This window comes from Phocoena sinus, chromosome 1 (genome assembly GCF_008692025.1).
Source record: "Phocoena sinus isolate mPhoSin1 chromosome 1, mPhoSin1.pri, whole genome shotgun sequence".
NCBI classification, from domain to species: Eukaryota; Metazoa; Chordata; class Mammalia; order Artiodactyla; family Phocoenidae; genus Phocoena; species Phocoena sinus.
Genome location: NC_045763.1, coordinates 99,370,124 through 99,393,247, shown reverse-complemented (window position 1 = coordinate 99,393,247; position 23,124 = coordinate 99,370,124). Strand labels below are relative to the sequence as shown.

Sequence of the window (23,124 nt, the reverse complement as noted above, 5' to 3'; positions counted from 1 at the left end):
ATCTGCTGGATTCTTCAGAGTGATTTTATGACACATTGAGTCCATAATATTTTCTGTTGACATACTACTAAAATGAAAATGAAGTCAATGATATAATTTGATATACAAGATTTCCTTTAGTTATTTTAAGAATACTGAAAAGTTTTAAATTCTCCATAACCTGTCAGCAAGAAATAGCTTACCACTAAGTTTTATAAACAATATTATCAGCTCAATGACATCTTTAATTTTTACCCATATAATAAATGTTGAAATAACATTTCAGAAAATTATGCATCTTGAAAAACTTTGTTTCAACGGTCACTTTATTGTAAGATGGCTGAATTAATTCAAATTTAAACTCTAACTTGACAATTTTTAGTCAGGTACCAAACTTTATTCAAAGCAAACTGCTTATTCAAAAGTGATCATGGAACAACTGAAAATGCAGAGCAAGAAGGATGAGAGAAACATCTTACTGGCCAATAGATTGTTTTCTCTCATTATATGAAACTCAAACTTTTCATTTTTAGGAAAGGGAAACTAACTTCAGTATAGAGCAATACAGAAAGATTTTGTCACATAGACTAGTTTCCATTTAGTCAGTCAACTGTTTCTAGCTGTCTCAATTGGGACAGATGCATTTACAGAGCTGGCTGTGCTTGAGCCTTCTTTGCAAGCAGCTTTAGATCTGCAATGCACTTGGCAATTGTCTCCTTCTCCTGTGATAAGGAAAGAGAAAGCTGGTTAGAACTTTTCAAATCATGGAAGGGTATAAACACTGTAATTCTAAAGGATACCTCCTATAAGAGGTTCCTCGGAATCTCAAGATGGATTACTGGCTTAATATGACAGACTACAAAAAATTCTTTAATTATTTAACATGGGGGAGATGCAAAATTTATTTTAAGCAAATGGAGGGAATTTAAAGTCCCCTGGCTCATAGCTTTCATGAGTGAAACCTGTTTAGAGGTTGAAGCTAGATACTCCTGTAACCATGTGCCACTGATGTTAGGTTTTACAGCTAACAGCTGCTTGAAAAAGACCAACCTAACAAACATTAGTAATAGAGAAATGTTAAGAAAGAATAAAAATAACTTTTAGTCTCTTTTGTATACTTTTGTCTTTTCAAGGTTCTTAAATAAGTATAACACTTTTATGTAAAAGACAGTTTATTTTAAAAAACCCAAGGCATTAAATGTTGACAGACCCTGTTTTTCTAGTCCTGCATGGTTATGCAGAAAATGATCAGAAATGCCTAAGTATACTATAAATCTAGGAAAGAAGAAATAAAGTCAAAAGTAAATAAAGAACATACAATTTAAAAAGGAAATCACATTTAGGTAAAAAATAGAAAACATTTCTGTTCAAGACCAATCAATTAAGTGGCTGGCAAGAGGAAATGGCATGGAATGGAAATCATGGAATTATTCAGAAAATGGTAGAGGCTCAGAAGTAGACTTGTCCAGCCTCTGTTTTACAGAGAAATGGAATATGTTGCTTAATATTTCCCAAATGTTGGAACTTGAACATACGTCTGTTCAACGAGTGTTCTCAACCATCTTTCCACTCTTCTTGGTCCATGAGGTGAGAGACTCTTTGGAAGCCAAACTTTGAGGGAGGCAACCTACCAAGGCAGTTGTACAGCATCTTCTAGGTTACCACTAACCAGAAAAGTGAACCAGGACCACCCCAATGTCTCTAGGCTAAAGACTCCTTACCAGCTATTTTTATCCTGTCAGAGATATCAGTACAACTCCAGAAGCTTCAAAACATCATGTACCTGCTGCACAGAGATGCTCTGTACCACGTTCTTCTCCACCCAGTTTATCATGTGCTCTTGTTCCTTCTGACGTGTCATATTCTGCACAGAGATGTGATAGTCCAGGCGATTCTTTACCTCTTTGTATACTCTATGCAGTCGTTCCCGGTAAGCAACTTCCAAAGCCATGGCAATGTTATTCTGAAGAAAATTAAGAAGTGATGAAAACTGTTTGCACAGTAAAAGGATCACTTCCATTCTGAGGATTCTGCCCATTAGAATACCCATCATTACCTGTATTTTATGCAAAATTCATTTGTTTAATATGAATAGGTAACGCATGTGGTAGAAAAATTCTAACAGCATATAGTAAAAATATATTTAAAAGTATATGCAGTAAAAAATAAGTCTCCTCCAGCCCCTCCATAGGCTACCATCTTCCTCTATTTCTTGTATTCTCTCCCAGAAATATTTAATAAACAAAACATAGGTATATGTACACACACAAACATCACTTTTACTGATTATGACACAAAGACCCACCTTGATTTTAAAAGTTACATTGGATTCTACTATTTTGGTGTCTCATAATCCATAATTTATTTAAGCTCTATTAATAGATTAGGTTGCTTCCAATTCTTTAACAAATAATGCTGCTGCGTATATTGTATGTGTCTTTGCACTTATGTGTGGATACTTGCTGGGTCAAATAATAGCTAATAACTGTTGAGTACCTACTATGTTCTAAACACTGTGTGTCAATTCAATTAAATCTTAAAATCACACCATGGGATAGTTACTATTATTATACTCATTTTACAGTGAGGAAGAAACAGAGGCAGAGGCTAAGGAATTTGTCCAAGGTTATAGAGCAAATGAACTGTGAAGCCAAGACCTGACTACAAGGAGTCAGGCTACAAAGCCCAGGCTCTTAAAGATCCATTTTAACTTGTGATTAACACTGTCCAATTCCACAGAAAAGTTGTACTGCTTCATACTCTCACCAGCAACACAAATGCTTGTTACTCTAAACCCTGGCCAATGGTGTTTATAAAACATTTTACTCTCGACTATTCTGATAAGCAGAAAAAAATATCAATTTAATTGTCATTATCTAAGGAGAAAATTTACATATTTAGAAGCCATTTACATTTACTTACATTTTTATAAATTGTGCATGTCCTACACCTAGTTTTCTACTGGGATGTTGGTCTATCCTAAGGTAACTACCCTTTTGTGTCATATGGAATGCATGTGTTCTTCCTAGTTTGTCTCTTAACTTTGTTTATGGTAACTTCTACATGTAAAACTTAAATTTTTAATGAGATCAACTTAATTTTTCCTCTTATAGTTCCTGGATTTTTAAAAATTGAAGTATAACTGACATACAATATTACATTAATTTCAGGCATACAAACACAATGATTCGGTATTTGTATATATTGTGAAATGATCACCACAATGGGTCTAGTTAACATACGTCACCACACAAGTTTCTGCATTTTGTTGTCTTTATTAGAAAGGCTTTGCCGTTCCAAGGGTATTGTATTGTTTTTCATGTTCTCTTTTTCTACTTTTATGGTTTCATTTCTTATCTAAAGATCTTTAATTCATCTTAAATTTGTTTTGGTATAAGGCAAAAAGTAGGAAAACAACTCTGTACCTACAAAGATACCCGTCTGTCTTTCCCCTCTAAGATGAAAATGTCACCGATCTAAACTACCTTATGAGTTTAGGTCTATCTCTAGACCCTCTCTCTCAAGTGCTGTGCCAATCTGACTTTCTATTCATGTAGTGTGCCAAGCTATTTATTTAAAGTTCCTTTACAATTTTGAGCTTTAATATTTGGTTGGACTGTTCACTACTTCTCTTTTTGCTTTAATATTTGGTTGGACTGTTCACTACTTCTCTTTTTCAGAATACTCCTGAATATTTTTTACTTTTTGTAGTAATAATCAATTTGTTCAAGTCCCAACACTCCCTACTCCTAGTCTATTAGTATTTTCTTTCTAGGAATGTGTAAAATTTAGAGATTAAAGTAGGGAAAATTTGATATCCTTATATTATTGAGTCTAGGTTCTTAGAACCTTATACCTCACAAGCATTTCACATTTTTCAAAGTAAAAAGACTGTATATTTCTAGTTAAGTTACTCCTAGGTATGTCTTCCTAAATGGTTTACCTTTTTCTCTTATATTTTCTAACTGATATTTATATACAGAAGGCTACTGATTTTGTTTATTAGATATTAATTTTGTACCCAGATACCTTACTGAATTTGCTTATGGTTTTAAGAGTTATGTTGATTCTCTCAGCTTTCCGAGGTATATAATCAGGTAATCTATAAGTAAGGATAACTTTATGTTTTCTAATTTTTGTACTTCTTATTTCTTTTTCTCTAATATCAGCTACTACTGCCAGAATAACATTGAATTAGTAATGGTGACAGGTATATTGTCATCTTCTAGTCTGTAATGAGAATCCTTATAGGTCTGCCTGTTTTATATAAAGCCTTGAGATATTAATCTCAAGTAGGCCCTTAATACTTCTAGGTACATTTTTTTTTTTTTTAGTCCATTCACTCTCCTGTTCTTCTTTCTCCTGAAATCTCTAGTATATCTCCTTGACTACTTTCCTTTTCAACAAATGACCTACCTTCCTATTTCACTGAGAAAAAGGAAACAAAGAACTTCACAAACTTCTACCACCATATAAACCAATCTACCTGGACCCATACTCACATACTTTGCCTTCCTTTCTTTAACTATGGCTAAACTGTCTCTGCTCTTGAAGCCAACCCTTCCACCTGTGTATTCTAAACTCTCTGGCCTACTGAAGGACATTGCTCCAGCAAATTCCTCCCTACCCCCACCCCTTTCTTGCATCAATTTTTCTCTCTCTACTAACTTCTATCAGATGCTAACATGTAGTTATACTTTCCATCTTTTAAAAAATCTCTCTTGATTACTACATCCTACCTTCTGAGCTACTGATTTCTTTGCCCAATACAGTAAAACTCCTTCACAATTTTGACAGTGATCTATACTGACTCCAATTTCTTTTCTTCCATTTTTTTTTCCTTCAACTTACTCAAATAGCCCTTACCAAGGTCACCAACGTCCATGTTGCTAAATCCTATGCCAAACTCTTAGACCCTTACTACTTGACCATAAGTAGGGCAACTACAAATTAAAATAATCCTTGTTTCCTCCAGTTATTTTCCTTCATGTTCCAGTCTTACAGCTGTGCCTCTTGTAAGCTCACGATTCCCTCATCTCCAGTCTGGAATTCTCCCCAGTGATTCCAGACTCATATATCTAATGGTCTACCTAACAACTCTATTTGGCTAACTCACTGGCATTTCGAACCAATGCATACAAGATTGAAGGCTACTTTCAACAAGGCAATCAGAGTCGCCCTTCAAAACACGAGCAAGATCGTATCACTCCTCTGCCTAAAAGATTCAATGACTTTCTCTCTCATTCCGAGTACAAGTCAAAGTTCTCATAGAAGCCTATAAGACTTTACATGACCTAGCCCTTGGCCACTCTCTGCCTTGCTTCCTTTTACCTTCCTCCTCACTCATTCCACTTCAGCTACAGTGGCTTCCTTACTTTTCCTTGTCTATACCAAGCAAGCTTCCAGGATTAGGGCCCTTGCAATTGTTCTTTCCTCTGCCTGGAATACTATTTCCTCAGAAATCCACACAGCCTGAACCATCACTTTGACAGGTCTCTATTCAAATATCACATTAGAAGCCTTTCTAGCCTGCCCAATAAAAACAGTAACTCCCTCCTTCTAAAATCTCTTTTCCTTTAACATAAGTTCATTATTCTACATGTACTTCATACCCGTTGACATTCACATCTGCTTAATTATTTTTCTCCTGTCCTTCTCTCAACCCCTGGCTAGGAGAGAGACGCCAGGAAGGCAGACTTTGTTTTGCTCTCTGCTGTATTCCCAGCACCTTGCCTTGACCAGTGTCCACATATAAAATATACCTATTAAATATTTCATAAATAAAAATTTTAATGACTATCATTGGAATCTTGTAAAAAAGCTACATCTTCAAAAGCCAGATTTTGTTTGTGCATACATAGTTTCTATGAGGCAGGAAGCATTTAGATTGTAACCTAAATCTGCACGGAAAGATATTTTAAAAATTTCCGAGGATTTCAAACATTTATGTGCTTAAGAATCTCTCAGGATCCTATTTTAAAAAAATATAGACTCTTGGATAGCTCCTAACAGAGGTTCTAATCTCACAAGTCTTGGAATGGGTCCAAATATTTGCATCAAAGATGACTGATGCACATGGTACCGAGACTACACTAGGAAATACTGGCCCAAACCCTTAATATTTCAGATACTTATTTTACCTTAGCACCTAATTTTTCATTTCATAGGTGTTTCTATACATAAAATTTCAATATAAGCTCATCTCACTTTAAATATCAGGCAAAAAGTACTGGGCTCAAAGTAAATAACAACAAAATGCTTGAACACGTTCCTAAAGTTGTTTTAGAAACTAAATATTTTAGAATCTAATTATGCTTTGATCATAGTAAAAAGCTCTCCGGCCATCAGAATCTGCTTTGTGAATTTGGAATGTAAGGTATCAGATTTTCTTATAGCAAGTATGTTAAGTAAGACTTTCTTATAGCGAGCATGTATGAAATGCACAGCATACATTTCACCTACTGTATTTTACAGTGAATGCCATTTTTTAATCTGCTATAACTTAATGAATTATTTTCCCTCTGTGTGGATTCAAAATGTGTCCTTTTATACTTTTTACTCTTTCTAGTTTTAGAGTATAATTCTAGTTATTTTTCTACTTGATAGGTCCACTGTATAGTTAATAGCTGTAACTGCTATTTAGACCCCCACCCAAATATTCTCTTTTCTAAACAAAATATGCTCAACTTATCCAACTATTCCTCATAAGATTCTAATTTTTTGTGTTAAATGCACACAAATGAGTAACTTCACTTGCCTTAGAAAGTTCTGAAACCTACCCTCTGGACATCAAAAAGGTAATGGCGCTTTTGAACCAGTGCCTGATGTGACTTCTCCAGATCAATTGCATCTTGGATTTGTTTGATGGAAGCCTGTTTCACTTCTTCCAGTTCGGCAATTTTTTGCTGCAATTATGATATTCACAACAAAGATCAGTGAAAGTACCAAGGGTAATAAAAAAGTTTCATTTTATGCTTCCTCGAAGTCATACCCCTCATTTGTGAAAACACCCACACATAGGGAGAACTATACAAATCCTTGAAAAGAGTTGCCAAAAATAGCTATGCAGTATCTTGTTGAATGAACAAAACTATGGAAAAGCTGGAGAAAGTTTGGTAGATTTTTAAAACTTGATCTCAAGTTAGTAATAACATTAACACTTATAACTGAAATCATTATAATTAGATTCATTTCTATATGCTCTGCCCCTATCATTCATACCAAAAACATCACTTGATGGCTTTGACACGACGACTACGGTCTAAAATGGGAAATAAGGTTTATGGTTCTTACCTCATTGAGTTTATCAGCAAATTCACCAATAGAGGCACCATATTTTTTAACTAAATAGATAAGCACCCCTATTGCTGAAATGGCAGAGAAGGTCTCTGCAGTTATCACATATATTTCTTTGGAGAGTAAATATAAGATAAGCCCAGTTCCGAGCACGTAGGGTCCTAAAAGAAGAAAAAGTTATTTTATGATGGATATGCTATGTCTAAAAGGGGAAGACAGAGATACTTCCATATTTAATTAGTTGAAGACAAAGTTAATAATGATTTTAAATAATCAGATTCAAAGACGGAACACTAGATGAGAACCAGTATGGTAGGGTTGCAAGAACGAGGATCTGGACCCATGGAAATCTGACGCTGCAACTTATAAAACACTGAGCAATACAACAGATGATCTCTGAGCTTAGTTTCCTTAACTGTAATATGGGAATAGTACCTTCCTCATAGGGTTGATGAAATTGAGAAATAATGTATATTAAGTATCTGGTACAATTGCTCAACAAACAGGAAGTATTTTATAAAGATGCCAGGTTACTTCCAGAAGTAATCTGGGCAGCAAAATATACTATTTATTGAGTGGGGACATTGGTCAGAATAAAATTTATCCACTCTTGCCTATTTACTGAATAGGAACCTGACACTGGAAATAAACAAACAAAACAGATACAACTATGAAGCATGTATGTAAAAGAACTAAATAACAGGATGCTCAACTCCTGTAGTGTCTTATTATAATGCTTCAAATATAGCCATCCTTTTCTTTAACCAGGCCATGAATTCTGAAAGGACACAAACCATAAGGTACATTTCTTTAGGATTTTCCTCTATGCCTCATTAGATGCTAGGTAAGGTCAAAGCAGGTCTTTGGGGAAGCAGTTTACAATGTTTTTGAGCAATACACGTACCAAAGGATGTTAGGATGTACTATGAGAATAAAAGGGTTACATTCTCAAATGTATTTTACCCAGTTTCCCGTACAAAGTTTCAACAGTTCATTTTTTAAAAAAATTTGCCTTCAATGTATAAATTTTAAATGTGAATTGATAAGAAAGGCCTATCATATGTAGCATTTTTATCAGCTATGGAGGTCTGAGGAAATTAATGTTTCTTGCAATTTTAGTTACAGAAATGCTACCTTAGGCCACTCCCTGGAGAGATGAAAAAAAAAAAAACTTTGGTTTTCAATGTTTCATGGTCATAGCAATATTTGGGTACAGCAAGAGAGGCAGTGCATGTAGTAGAAAGAACACTAAACTTAACTGTAGAACCTGTGTTTAAGTCCAACTCAGTCACTAAAGAGAGAATAAATCTCAGCAAATTCTTTGTTTTCTAGTTCTGGGTAATAAAAATGTCTTCATAGGGCTTCCCTGGTGGCACAGTGGTTGAGAATCCACCTGCCAACGCAGGGGACACTGGTTCGAGCCCTGGTCCGGGAAGATCCCACATGCCGCGGAACAACTAAGCCCGTGCGCCACAACTACTGGGCTTGCGCTCTAGAGCCCGCGAGCCACAACTACTGAGCCTGTGTGCCTAGAGCCCGTGCTCCGCAACAAGAGAAGCCGCCACAGTGAGAAGCTGGCACACCGCAACAAGGAGTAGCCCCTGCTCACCACAACTAGAGAAAGCCTGCAAGCAGTAACGAAGACCCAATGCAGCCAAAAATAAATAAATAAATTTATTAAAAAAAAAGAAAGTCTCGGGCTTCCCTGGTGGCGCAGTGGTTGAGGGTCCGCCTGCCGATGCAGGGGACACGGGTTCGTGCCCCAGTCCGGGAAGATCCCACATGCCGTGGAGCGGCTGGGCCCGTGAGCCATGGCTGCTAAGCCTGTGCGTCCAGAGCCTGTGCTCTGCAATGGGAGAGGCCACAACAGTGAGAGGCCCGCATACCGCAAAAAAAAAAAAAGAGAAAGTCTTCATAGAACTGTTGTATGGATTAAATAAAGTGAAAGCATATCGTATTATAAAAATGTGAGGTTTCAGTACAGTTTATGCCTTTTTATTTATTTATTTTAAATAAAATTATTTATTTATTTGGCTGCGTTGGGTCTTCGTTGCTGTGCGCGGGCTTTCTCTAGTTGCGGCACGCAGGCTTCTCACTGCGGTGGCTTCTCTTGTTGCGGAGCAGGGGCTCTAGGTGTGCAGGCTTCAGAGCGCAGGCTCAATAGTTGTGGCGCATGGGTTTAGTTGCTCCGTGGCATGTGGGATCTTCCCGGACTAGGGCTTGAACCTGTGTCCCTTGCATTGGCAGGCGGATTCTTAACAACTGCGGCACCAGGGAAGTCCCTATGCCTTTTTAAAAGGGAAAAAAAACCCTGATAAATATGGTCCAGCTCTTTTTTCGTAATTATACATACAACACAGAGTCTCTATTGCCTTACCTGGCTTTATTTTAATCCATAGCTCTTTCTATCATTACCTGAAAATGTATTATACAGTTACTCAATTTTGGTTTTTTTGGCCGCTCTGTGCGGCTTGCAGGATCTTAGTTCCTTGACCAGGGATGGAAGCCGGGCCCCTGCAGTGAAAGCACCGAGTCCTAACCACTGGACCGCCAGGGAATTCCCCAGTTACTCATTTCCTTATTGTCTATCCTACAAAAGAATGTATGTTTCATGATGGCAGGCACTTTAGTTCACCACTGTATGCCTAGAACAGTGCCTAGCATACAGCAGGCAGTCAATAAATTTGGTGTAACAAGAAATGGAGACAATGTTATAAAATCAAGTTAAAATCCCAAACGAATTTATTCCAAAGACAAGTTAAAGCAACCAAATCAATTCTTATATTGAATCACTTCCACACTTTACTTTAAAAACAACTGACTTGATTTTTCTGGTACATGTGGAAGAGGTTAAGAGACCACTAAAACGCTAGATTAACATAAACCATACCATCTAAACATACTATCAAACATTGGGCAAATGCTCACCTGTTACACCAGTTTTAGGATAAAGGAACTGGAAAAATTCCTCAGGGATCAGCCCAAAACGAACTTTTCCTCCATATTCAGGAAGAGGTGGTACAGGGGCAAGACTTGGCTGCCCTTTGTGAAAGATCCTTGTTGCCTGCAATACCCTACAGGTAGGAATTACACAAATTTAAAGCCTATTCTTTAAAGAGAACACAATGTATGAACAACTGTAGAAAAGAACAAATAGGGGTGAGGATTGAGGCTGTTTCCCACTGTCTTAATGGGAACAGAACAGACCAAGAACAGGAAGGTTAGGGTCCCATAATTAGCTGTGTGATAAGGGGAAACAACTTACTTAAAGCTGTATGTAACCTTCTACCCAATACTAGAATCCCTTCTGTTAAGTCTCACGGGTCATCTGTCTAGCACTTTATATGTCTATTACTAGCAATGAATTATGTAAGAACATAGACTCTGCAGCGAGGCTATCTGGGTTCAAATTTTAATATATGCTTTTGTAGTCTCTGATTTCTCTAAAGTAAAGTAGGAACAAAGAATATGACCTTAGAGAGTTGCTGTGAGGATTAACTGAGTTAATAAATGTAAAGTATATAGAATAGTGCTTGGCATATGGTAAAGTTTTATGTAAGTGGTTAGCTATTACATGTCCACTGTGTTGTGAGCTCCCTGATGGCAAGAACTTTGACTTTTTTGAATATTCTCTGTATTGGGGTGCTAAATAACCACTAAGTGAAACATGCTTTTTCAGTGTTGGATAGCTCTAACTATAATCATCCTTTGAATTGAACTGCTACATACATCCTTGAAACCTCTATCCATTGGTTCTAATATTATTCTTCTATGTAAATTAACACTCATGTATCTGGGTTAAACATCTCAGTTCCTTCACAATCCTGACTGTCCACAAGCAGCAAACTGGTTTTGTTTACAAAAATGAAGTATACAGAACTGAACATAATACTGAACTGAAATATAGCTTGACTAATTCATTCACCCTACAAATATCAATACATATTGAGAACTTGCTATTGCCATCACTGGGCTTGAACCACCGTACTATTATCATGGATCTGCGAACTATTCTTCTCTTTAAAGTAGCCTAAGATTGTATCTGTAGCAGTTACAGCATACTGGTACATAGGATTCTGATGAAATAAAATCCTCTAGCCTTTTCATATCGGCTGTCGAGCTAAATCCCCTTCAAATTCTAAGTATGTTTTTGTCCCTCACCTCCCCTCTCTCTTATCTCCTTGCAATGTAAGAGTTTACACTATTTCATTGATTATTGTTCACTGCCTGTCTTTTGAATATTATTTCTGCTTCCCGATGTATTGAGTTACCTCACCAACTTTTGAAATCTGAGAATCATGCTCAAGATTCTTTCATTTTAATCAGGGTTTCTAAACCTCAGCACTACTGACAACTCTTTGCTGTGGAAGGCTGTTCTGTGCACTTAGAGTAATTAGGAGGATCCCTGTGGCCTTTGTACACCAGATGCCAGTAGCATCCCCCCTCCTACCCAGTGGTGACAACCAAAAATGTCTCCAGACATTGCCAAAAGTCCCTTGGAGGGCAAAACTACCCCAGGTTGAGAACCACTGACTTAAATCATAGCACTAAAGAACTTGCTTTAGGGGAACACAAATCCTCTCCCTAACTGGCTGTCTCACTTCAAGCCCTCATCTACTCCTGCCTAAACAAGTAAGTAACCCCAAATCTGTTCTCTTGGCTCTTCCTCAAATACCCCTTGAACCTAGCCCCCTCCCTGCTGCTTTGTAAGTTTTTAAAATGCAAATTTGACTTTAAAACTCTTCAACAGGCTCTCTCCTGCCCACAGAAAACAAACTACTTAATACAGCATACGTGATTCAGCACCTGTCAAATTTTATATCCTCATCTTCCTTCATTCTCCTACTCTCCAGCCATATGGAACTACTTACAGCTTTCAAAAACCAAAAAAAAAAAAAAACCTCATGTTGCTCCTTCTGCCTGGTATGACTGCCAAGACCAACCAGCCTTCAGAACATCTTGAGTATATCCTTTATAAAGGCCTTCCAATCTTGAGTTGACAATTACTCACTCAACAAAACATTTACTGACTTTCTGCTTATATTAGGTACCGGGAGTATAACAATAAGCAGACAAAGTCCCAGCCTCTGACATTCTAGCGGGGGTTTGGGAAGTGTGAGTGTATAGGTCCATACACAATTTCAGACAGTTTAAGTGCCATGAAAAAAAATAGGTGAAGGAAGGGGCTAAGGAGCAATGGAGTGAGGGAAAGGCTTTTTTGGTAGATCAGATGACATTTGAGCCAATGACCTGGGGAAAAGAGAGAAGAGCAAGTACAAAGATCCTGAGGCAACAATAAGCTTGGCAGTTTTCAGAGGAATAGCAAGAAGGCCAGTAAGGCTAGAGAATGAGCTTAAAAGAGAATGTAAGAAGGTAAATCAAGAGGTAGGATGGGGTCAACTCATGTTGAACTTTCTGTGTTAAGGTAAGTTTGGATTTGATTTCAAGTGGGATGGGCAGCTCTAGAGGGCTCTGTAGGGGAAGGGTGGGGGGACTGACAGAATCCCTGTGGCTATTGTGAGGATGGCCTGTAATGGGACAAGAATATAGATTCAAGGAGACTAGTTAGGAGACAACTGAAATAGCCTAGGTGAAACGTGATGGTGGTTCACACTCCAGTAGCAGTAGTAGTGGAAGAAGTGGTCAGAGTCTGGATATCATCTGGAGAATGAGCCTTACTAATGCATTAGACATGAAATGTGAAAGAGAAATCAAGGATGTTCTTTGCATTTTGTATATATTATCTATATTACAATTATTTACTTGTCTATATGGAGTCTTTCTTCTCTGAGAAGTTGGAAGCAGCCAATTATAGCCTCATTTTATTGCTTATACAAAAATTACAGATAACCAAAGCCACTTTTTCAAGCTACAGGATTGTTATCAAATTTTTCAAGATTTAGGACTAAGTCTGGAAGTAAAAAGAGAAATCCCAAAGAAAACTGACATTTTATGAAATATCAGTAACACCTTCTAATATTTACTAAGCACATACTATGTACCAAGCACTGTTTTTAGGGTTCCCAGGAATTAATTCTCTTAATTTTCACAATCCGTAATGTACTATTCTATTTGGCAGAAGGGGAAATTAAGGTCCCACAGTAAGGTCCCACTTGTAAGTGGAGGAGCCCGGTGTACCCTCTTTCAGCTTTGGAATCCTCACTGTAAAATACCACTTTATAGCTGCCTCCTCTGGTAGACTGTGAGTGAGGTCCACGAAGGCAGGTACTTAACCTTACTCATTTTTTTATGTTCGGTTATGTGCGTGGCAAGATAAATACCTACTGAAACGACGAATAATTTCTCTGACCTGACAGTAAAAGTTGGAATCTGGGAGGCAGATTAAAAACAATATGCTTCATTGTTTTATTTAACAAAACCTGTCCTAGGGTATGCAATCTAGTAACCCCGACTAGGGATGCCGCAGCTGTGCCTAGCTGAAGGTCACAAGGGAGAGGGGCGGGGCTTAGGGGACACCAAAACCAGTTTCTAGTTTAGTTAGAACACATTAAGTGACACAACGGTGTTCCAGGCAGTAACAGGAGCACACATGTTTGAATGAGACTTGAAGCGTTCCAAAATAACCTAAAGAAAGGTAATTACCGGCCCAAAGCTAAGAACAGATTACCCAGAAGTGAAATAGGTGATAAAACAAGGACAAAAGGGAGTATTACACCCCTTACACTTACCCTGGACCGAGGAGGGCTGCGTTCTTCAGAGAGGGAGCTAGAAATACACAAGGCACAGGTTAGCAAGGTCACCGTGAAATCTGGTTTGCCCCTTCCTCGGTCCCCGCGGAGCCCAATCACTAAGGCCATGCGTCCCCCATTCCTATCCCCCGAGACCCCCACACTCTCCTTCTGAGCGGCACTAATCAACTCTTCACGCAGGCCCAAATCCCGCCGCGCCTTTCATCCCCTTTCCTCCCACCCGCTCCAAGTAACCCTAGACGCGCTGGTTTGCAATCACTCTGCTAGCCTGGACTAGGGTCTGTACCTCTCACCTGCTGCGGTGGCGGCAGAAAGTACCACCCGGGACAGCATTTTCAAAGAGCGTCCACACAACAGTCTTCGCGCCCCAGTGACCGCTACAGGAGACTCTGTCGGGGCAAAAACAAGATGGTCGCTCACAAGTCTCGCGAGAAGAGAACATCGTGCCCTTTTCATCAACTTCCGGTCTTTTTTTTTTTTTTTTTTTTTTTTTTTTTTTGCGATAAGAAGCACAGGGGACTGAGAGCCCGCGGCAAGACGTTGCTCGCTGGAAAGCGGAATGGAATCGTAGAAGCAATTCTCGCGAGATGTAGAGAGGCTGTAGCCTGGCCAGAGGGGCGGAGGCCTATAGCGGGGCCACGTGGTGGCTCGCGGAGCTGAGTCTCCGGCGGGCGTCCAGTTTGGGTCTAGGTTGGAGTTGGAATCGTGGAGATGCGGAAGGAAACCCCGCCCCCGCTAGTGCCCCCGGAGGCCCGGGAGTGGAACCTTCCTCCTAATGCACCAGCCTGTATGGAGCGGCAATTGGAGGCTGCGCGGTACCGGTCGGGTGAGCCTAGGTCCTGGGTCTGGGAGTTCCCTCACCCCACCCCGAATGCCCGTTCCCGGGACTAAACCTTCCAGCCTTCCCCCAGCCCCCCGCTTACCCCGCATGCCATCCTCACCCTTGCCTCGCGTCGCTGAGCTCAGTCCCCAGCCGTGCTCGGCGTTCCTGGGCTCCGATCCAGACCCGGCCAGCTGGCTGCTGGGCGGTCACCAGGGAGATTAGCCCTTCCACTCCTCACGCGCTGACAGCTTGTATCTCCCTTAGATGGGGCGCTTCTGCTCGGGGCTTCTAGCCTGAGTGGCCGCTGCTGGGCTGGCTCCCTCTGGCTTTTCAAGGACCCTTGTGCCGCCCCCAACGAAGGTTTCTGCTCCGCTGGAGTCCAGACGGAGGCCGGAGTGGCTGACCTCACTTGGGTAGGGGACAGAGGTATCCTAGTGGCTTCCGATTCAGGTGAGTCACTTTCTCCTGAACCTTACAGGTGGGATGGATGCCATGGGTATAGGTCGGGCTGTGCTCAATTTTTAAAATCCCATACTCAGTGCTTGGGGGAGCTTGAGGGTGTTGGTCCCGAAGGAGAGTAACTGTGTAGGTAGGAAATACCTTCCCCAAGATTCTAAATTGTTTGGTGGAAATTCGTAGTATAATCCATAACAAAATTAAGAAATTAATTGGAACTATTTTTCTTCTCTGTATCCACAACCCCAAACCAAGGATAATCTTGATCTTAAAGATGATGCCGAGGCCAATCTGTGCTCTTTCCATTTCTTCCCATTTTGTTCTTAAATGCCTTTATTCGGCTTTCTTTGCCTTGAATGTCAGTCTCAGCAATGGAGGCTTTGACATTAAAAAAAAAAGAAATCAGAATATGGACGTTGGCAGGCATTGCATGGAAGGATAAGTGTGGGACATTAAAGATTGAGCCTCTCTGGCGATTGAGCTTGAACACTCTATATTCAGGGCAGCTATCTGATGATTTTCTATACTTAGTCACTGTACAACATATTTTTATGTTATTCAACATATTTTTATGACTCTAAGACATTTATTCAAATTGTTCAACAAATACTTTAGTGTCCAAATAACTGGGAATATTTAACCATACGGCCTGTGTGCTGCTCAGATCACTGGGGAGATTTCCTCCTTGTCTCCTGAGAGCTTAGAATCCTAGAAGAGAATTTCTGTCTTGGCATAATCCAAGCTTGTTTCCCTCACCCTACTCCCCACCCCCAACAGGTGCTGTTGAATTGTGGGAGCTGGATGAGAATGAGACACTAATTGTCAGCAAGTTCTGCAAGTATGAGCACGATGACATTGTGTCTACAGTCAGTGTCCTAAGCTCTGGCATGCAAGCTGTCAGTGGTAGCAAAGACTTCTGGTGGGTCCCTCCTCTCATCGCTCCTGTTTCTGGGCCTCCTTTGGGTGTCTTTAGCATCATATTAGCCTCATTAAATTATGTTTTGGGCTCATTATAAGAACCCAGTGACTAATTATGACATGCCTATAAGGTTTTCTTAGAGGTTTTTGCAATCCATGGTAAAAGTAGGCTGTACCAGAAGTCCAGTAGGCAAAGACATAGGGCGTTCTTACTTGAACACACGTTTTTATGTAGGTAGTGTAGGTCAAATTAAGCCTCTGTTTCCTTTTGCTTCTTAGCATCAAAGTTTGGGACCTTGCTCAGCAGATGATTCTGAACTCATACCGAGGTGAGTGCATGTTCTTTCCTTTTCAGTCCTGGCCTTGGCTGTTTTGTTTTTATTCTCCCCTTTGGGGTCTTTGAACTTTGCTTGCATGTTAGTGATATCAATTCTTTGCTCTCCTACCTGGTAGTGTATTTCTTCCAAAACTACGGTCAGGCTCCAATGTCGATTCTAGCCCTTTTCATAATTTCCCTATTTTTTTTTTTTTTATTGACAGCCTCACCACCTTCTTGGTCACCTGAGGCTGAAAATCCCAGTCCTCTTCCACTCCTCCTGTTTCCCACTATCAGTTGGTCCCCAAGTTCTTTGGAGTCTTTTTCCATTTCGTCAGTGACCTTCTGTTCCATTTCTTATGCTCCCATTTACTTTCAGGCTTTATCTTATTACAGACGGTGGCACTCATCTCATTGTTCTTCCTGTAATCTTTAGTCTTTCATTGGTTTCTTGTGGCTTGCAGGTTACAATCTCATGTTCATGTCCTGGCATTCAAGCCTTTTTCCTGTCACTCCTTCAAGCATACCATGCTATCTAAACCCGATCACGGTAGATCTTTGGCATTCTCCAAGTATAAACCCTGATACTTGTGAATCTTGAACTTTTGCATATTCACCTCTATAAAGTCTCATTTTTTTGGTGAGAACCATCACTTTCTATTAATGTTCCTTTTTCTGCTCACTTTCATTAGCAGCACTAGCAGTTGACTTTATTTTGGGAGCCATTCCTCATGAAGATACCAAATCTTAATGAAGATAATGTATAGAGCGTTAATGTGTGTGTGGCTAAGAGATGTAGATATGGGTGATCACTGGTTCCCCCAGTGACTAAGTGCCTTTCTCTGCCAGTTCTAACTTCAAAGTGCGTGATTCAGATATGAGCGAAGCAAAATCATAAACTCATATATCTCCTGGAGCTTCATGGTCGCTTGCAGATAGTTAGACAATAATGTTAAAATGTCAGTGCTCAAAGTCTACTGTACTTGCCTTTTGTTTCCTAGACTTACGATGTGTTTTTCCGGTCAATGCTAAATAACTCTTTTTCAGCACTTGTTCCTTTCAGCCTTTTTAATTAGTTCTTTGTGTTTATTCTTATTCCCCCCACTGATTCCAAATTCCTTGAGGGCAGAGGAACCACATATTTTTTTTTTCATCTTTTGTACTCCCCCATGGTGTTTGTCCCAAAGCTTTGCTTTTCTCAAGTGAGCAATACATTCCTTTTCCTCGTGTTGGCTTTCCATGGATTCTATGGAAGGTAGTTTGAGTCCACACTTCTGTCTCAGGGCAGAGCCACATTCAGACTATCTCAGAAAGTCTGGTTAAGTCACTTTGGAGAAGGTGGTTTCCACAGCCTGTAATTAACATTTAGCGGAGACCTTTAACAATTTTAGCATGTAGCCCTAAAAGAATTTTGAAAAAGTGTACCCTCTCACACATTTTCAAATTAGTATCTAATTTAAATTTAACTAGTTGCAAAGAAAGTTATATCTGGCCATGTCATTTATTGTACACTTTTATAATATGTTTGTCAAAATTTTGGATTTGCAGATTAAGCTCATTTAATTTATGTAAAACATCTACCAAATAACCTAACTGCCAAAAACCATATGCACTGTTAAGCCAGTTGGCCAAGTGGGACTTAACTTTCAGTCAGAAAAAGTCTGACTTTATTTTTAAATTCAGATAAGCTTATGGATGTCCTTATGACAACCACCTGTCATATGTTTCAAAATTTTCATTACTAAAGAGAAGAGATCAGTGACAGAACCACACTTGTGTTTGTGGTGTGGCTGAGAAAGGCCAGCCTCCTTCACAGAATTTTACACAAGTGCTCTTTCTTTGTCTCAGGAAAAGCCCCTTTTGTTTTATTCCTTAGGTTTTTATACTCCTGAGCATCATGGTAAGGTTTGGGGTGGGTGAGAGGTGTGTATTTCTTCTACCCATGGGAGAAGGGTGACTGTGAGAGTAGAGGTCAGCACTGGCAGATTATAGGCAGCTTCTCAGTTCAATATGGAAGAAGAACATTAGAGAAATTCCCTTAAAACTCTCAGTGTCCAGAACTCCCTCAGAAGTCTTTGTATGCTACCTGGAGGCATGTGTGCTACTGCTATTCTAGGATGTCTTTACTGTAAATTCCTCTCCTGTTCTTATTCAGCATTTAACTTATCTTCCATGTCTTTAGTGATTCATTTTTCTCCAAGCCTTTTGAGTTTTCGTAATGATATCAACATTTCCTCTTAGGTTTCGTCTAATCCAAAAATCTCACAGAATTTGTTAATTTGCATCGTGAGACTAGGCCTATTTCTCACACCCTCCCTCCTACCCCTTCATAGTGTCTGGGCTGCTTGATTGTAATGCCTGCATCTTCTCTGTCTTATTTCTTGTTCTGTCTCCTTTACAGCTCACTCTGGGCAGGTCACCTGTGTTGCTGCCTCTCCCCACAAGGATTCTGTGTTTCTTTCATGTGGTGAGGTGAGATATAATCTCTTTTTTCCTTCCCACATCCAAACCACACTCAGACCCTTTAGACCTAAGTCTAGTGTGGAGGGCTTCTGGCCAGCAGCTTCTTCTTTGGATTGTGAAGCCCTTTTTCTGTCCCTTCTTTCAGGACAATAGGATTTTACTGTGGGATACCCGCTGTCCCAAGCCAGCATCACAGATGGGTGAGTCTGAGAGCCAGTGGTGGGAGAGTGATACTAGGAACCCACCTGGAAGAGGCTTTCCTTGGCCAGAGTCAGAGGCAAAACTGCCAGATGCCCAGTCACTGACACAAATGACACAATTGCTTTCTTTCCCACTGAGGCACATTGTGTGCAGTGGGTCCCAAGAGGAAGGGCTAGTTACTGGGTGGGTCCCTTACATTTCCTGGATGGGCGAACAAAGGGGTCAGGGCTGTTATCTTCACGCTTTGTTTTGAAACTTGCCCGTGATTCACGTCTGGAAAGGGCAGGAGGCTGATGGGTAGATGTAGGTTGTGAGGGTCAAGGGTGAGGACAGGACTGCCTTAGCAGGGCTTGGGACACTGAATAAAGGTGCTCCTGGGATGGCGAGTGACTTCACCTGGGAAGCTTCGGCTCAGAGCTGGGCTCGGAGTCTCGTTCCAGACCCCTCTTCCTCCCTTTGCAGGCTGCAGTGCCTCTGGCTACCTTCCCGCCTCCCTGGCTTGGCATCCTCAGCAGAGTGAAGTCTTTGTCTTTGGTAAGGCAGCATGTCGAACTGTGTGTTGACTCTGGGAAGGGGAGGATGAGCCAGAGAGCTGACCCCATAATTCGAGACTCTGGCTGCTCAGTCTCGTCAGCACGCTTGGGCGCAAGGTGAATTATATTAATGGGGGTGCAGGGAGGTGGGGTGACCCAAAAGTGGTTTTAGTTTAGCTTTGGAGAACATGGTGATTCTTGCCCTCGTAGATTTGATTCCTGACTCTTTGCTGTGGCTCTTGTATTCATGGCTAGAAGTCAGTGGGCCGCAAAGCAAGTGGATTGCTACATGGGGAATATTGTTGTCTAGCAGGGACAGTTGCATTAACATGGTGATATGGCTGTGTGTATGGTGACATAGTTTGCGATAACAATTACGTCATCCATTAATTTAATTTCCAGAACCCCCAAATGACTAGTTATTCCTACTTTACCAAAGAGGAAGCTGATGCTCAGTTTCTCCCCTTGCTCTGTAATGTTTCTCTGTAATGCTTAGGGTGGTTAACTTGTTCAGGATGGAGGACCTAGCATTCAAATCCAGATCTGGCTGAGTCCACAGCCCATGCTCGTAACCTCTGTGATGTACTCCCTCTTTCCTTCAGGTGATGAGAATGGAACTGTCTCCCTTGTGGACACCAAGAGTGCAAGCTGTGCCCTCAGCTCAGCTGTGCACTCCCAGTGTGTCACTGGGCTGGTGTTCTCCCCGCACAGGTACTGTTCTTTGTCATCAAGGGCCTGGTGGGTATGAATAGGAAGAATGAGGGGGGATGCTTGCGTTGACGTAGCATTAGCTGATTGGGTATCTCCTTAAAGCAGGCACTGTTATAGCTGAGGTTTTGGAATGTGAAAGATCTCTTAAGACTGTAGTCCATTTTTGGGGTTGTATGGTCTCTGACTGCAAATGGCTAAAATATGGTCTTGTTCCTGCTCGACACCCAAGATGATTAATACTGTGGGCTTGTAGGGCTGTGTGGTTGGAAAGCCTGTGTTTCTGGATCATCACTGAAGCTACAGGGAGGGACTAGATGGGATGGTTAGTTGCCAGGATGGCTGTCAACCCTGACTTTGTTCCATTTTCCTCATCTTTCCTTGGAACTTGTACCTAGACTTGAGTGGTAGCCAGGCCTTAACCCAAAGTGGGGATCAAGCCACCTTCTCTGATCATTTTAGGTGGGCTTTGGGGACTACCCAGTCAGGTTTTGTCTTGAGAACCATGGGCTTTATGTCTGCCAACCCCCTCCTTCTCTCCTAGTGCTCCCTTCCTGGCCTCTGTCAGTGAAGACTGCTCCCTTGCTGTGCTGGACTCAGGCCTTTCTGAGGTGTAAGTGTGCCGTGGAGCCCTGTGATCAGGAATCAGGGAGGGGAGCAACACGTGGCTGGGTCCTTTTTCTCTTTGGAAAACTGGGTTGTCTCTTTCAAGGAGACTTGGTGATGGAAGCAGGCCGACTGCTGACTGTCTCCCTGTTCTGGGGGCGGACTCACAACCAGCTCTGTCCCTGGTAGAGGAGGAATGTGGTGGTGGGTGTGATTTCTGATCCTGACATCCCGACTGACTCCCAGAAAGAGACGGTCTACCCTTTTCACACAAAGAACCTCATGTAGGAAATGCAACCTGCTATAGGGGGAAAGGTACCAGACAGAAGATCTGATTGTACTTCCTTCTTTGCCATGAGATGCTGTCTGATACTGGCTCATATCACCACCCTTGGTCTAGCTATCATTTCTTCTATGAATATAGGGTCCTAGACTGGATGATGAAGTCTTCTGTGGTTAGCTACACCACTATGCTAGTGACTAGGCCATATATGGTGAAGTGTGCCCTGGGTGTGTTGGGTCTCTTCTTTCCATTTCTGCTTTTTCCTCTGTCTCTTACTATGCCCACACTTTTCTTTGTTCTCTTGTAGGTTTAGAAGCCGAGCCCACAGAGACTTTGTGAGAGATGCCACTTGGTCCCCGCTCAATCACTCCCTTCTTACCACGGTGGGCTGGGACCATCAGGTCATCCACCATATCGTGCCCACAGAACCTCTCCCAGAGCCTGGACCTAAGAGTGTTGCTGAGTAGATTGGATTTCAGACAAAAAGCAAATCCCCAATGAGTATCCACTCCCTTTGCCCCTTCCCTCTCAGTTGGTGAGACAACACAGGAGCCTTTTACAGTATGTTGGTACACCAGATCTGTGCAGTTAATAGGCATTGTCTCTCAGCCTGGGGTAGGCTGGATTCTGGGGTCCTGTAGCCAGGGAAGAAAAACTTCCTTGAACATGGATATGTATGTATCTGAGTGTGTATGTGGGTAAATAGTTTTTGTTATGGGGGGAATAAAAAATCCATCCCGCATCTTTCCCAAGGCCCAATCCCCATTCCCCCCCCCCCGCCCTGCACCCGCCCCAAAGTTAACAAAAGATTTTATGCTTCCCATGTAGCTTTGCATGAGGAATTTTGGCCATGTCTGTATGAGGTATGGGATGTGGGCATCCCTGGATTCTTGGAAGCAGCTCATAGAGATAGGAGCAATTTTATTTTTTTATAGAGCTTAAATTCACCTTTGTCATGGGCAGTGCTTCCATTCACATCCAGCCCAGCTCACCTTGAGGAAGAGCCAGGACACTCACCACAGTTTTGCGCATCCCTTGTTATTAAACTGAGCCGGAAGTCCAGTTTCTGGCTTAATAAGAAGTTTGGCTGGTACCTGTGTAATGCCCCCACCCCACCCCCGACCCCCATGGAGTTGTGTATATGAGAGATGAGTGTATTTCTGTCATAGATGCCATAGAAGAGTTTCAGGATGGAGAGCTTAAAGGCATTTCAGTTAAAAACTGACACAGACTTGCATAGGAATGTCTGCCACTTTCCCACCTGAAAACAGTCTGGGGCCTGACCTTTTTTGCCTCTGGGCCCCTGTTTCTGGATATAGGAAGCCTAAATGCTATTTTGGGGGACTCTGAAAATTTTGAATACGGCATCAGAGAAAGAATCGGAAGTACCGGTCAGTGAAATAAAAAGTTGATTCATTGTTGGCTTGTCTTTTGAAGCGTGTATGTCATGTGCCGTTAGACATGCTACTTACGTGAGTCATCAGGGTATCTCTTATAGCCTGTTACTTTTTTGTGTGCTTCCCCAGCCCCCCAGAGTAGCTAGCTGGAACTTAAGGTAAATATTTGGTTACTTGGTTGGTGGCTACTGCCACTTAGAAGTTATGGATCAATTACTGATTGTATTGAAACTAAATTAAATCAATTATGTCCTTTGTGTTTTGCAAGTTTCGTTTAGCTAAAATATTATGAAACTGGGGCAGTTTCATGGGCAAAGTATTTGTAAGTAAAACTTCTGTGTTTCACCCTTGGTGAGCGTGAGCTCTGTTCTCACAATTACCCTGGAGTAAAGACATGGGAATTTGTTGTCATATGATCTAACTGTCGGGTTTGAG

The 23,124-nt window shown here is 41.1% G+C and overlaps 2 protein-coding genes across 2 annotated transcripts; one reads left to right on the top strand and one right to left on the bottom strand.

The window, feature by feature from the left end:
- Positions 1-287: 287 nt before the first annotated feature.
- On the bottom strand, positions 288-14,946 carry ATP5PB (ATP synthase peripheral stalk-membrane subunit b). Its single transcript, XM_032632365.1, has 8 exons — positions 14,927-14,946; positions 14,279-14,374; positions 13,965-14,001; positions 10,204-10,349; positions 7,273-7,436; positions 6,759-6,884; positions 1,763-1,942; positions 288-701 (listed from the first exon to the last, which is right to left on the bottom strand). The coding sequence occupies exons 2-8, from the start codon at positions 14,316-14,318 to the stop codon at positions 624-626; spliced, it is 771 nt and encodes a 256-aa protein (XP_032488256.1). The 5' UTR covers positions 14,319-14,374; positions 14,927-14,946; the 3' UTR covers positions 288-623.
- Positions 14,493-22,944, top strand: WDR77 (WD repeat domain 77). The gene is made up of 10 exons (XM_032632352.1): positions 14,493-14,811; positions 15,073-15,258; positions 16,042-16,183; positions 16,462-16,511; positions 18,900-18,970; positions 19,107-19,161; positions 19,625-19,696; positions 20,298-20,406; positions 20,948-21,016; positions 21,600-22,944. The coding sequence occupies exons 1-10, from the start codon at positions 14,697-14,699 to the stop codon at positions 21,757-21,759; spliced, it is 1,029 nt and encodes a 342-aa protein (XP_032488243.1). The 5' UTR covers positions 14,493-14,696; the 3' UTR covers positions 21,760-22,944.
- The last annotated feature ends 180 nt before the right edge of the window (positions 22,945-23,124 follow it).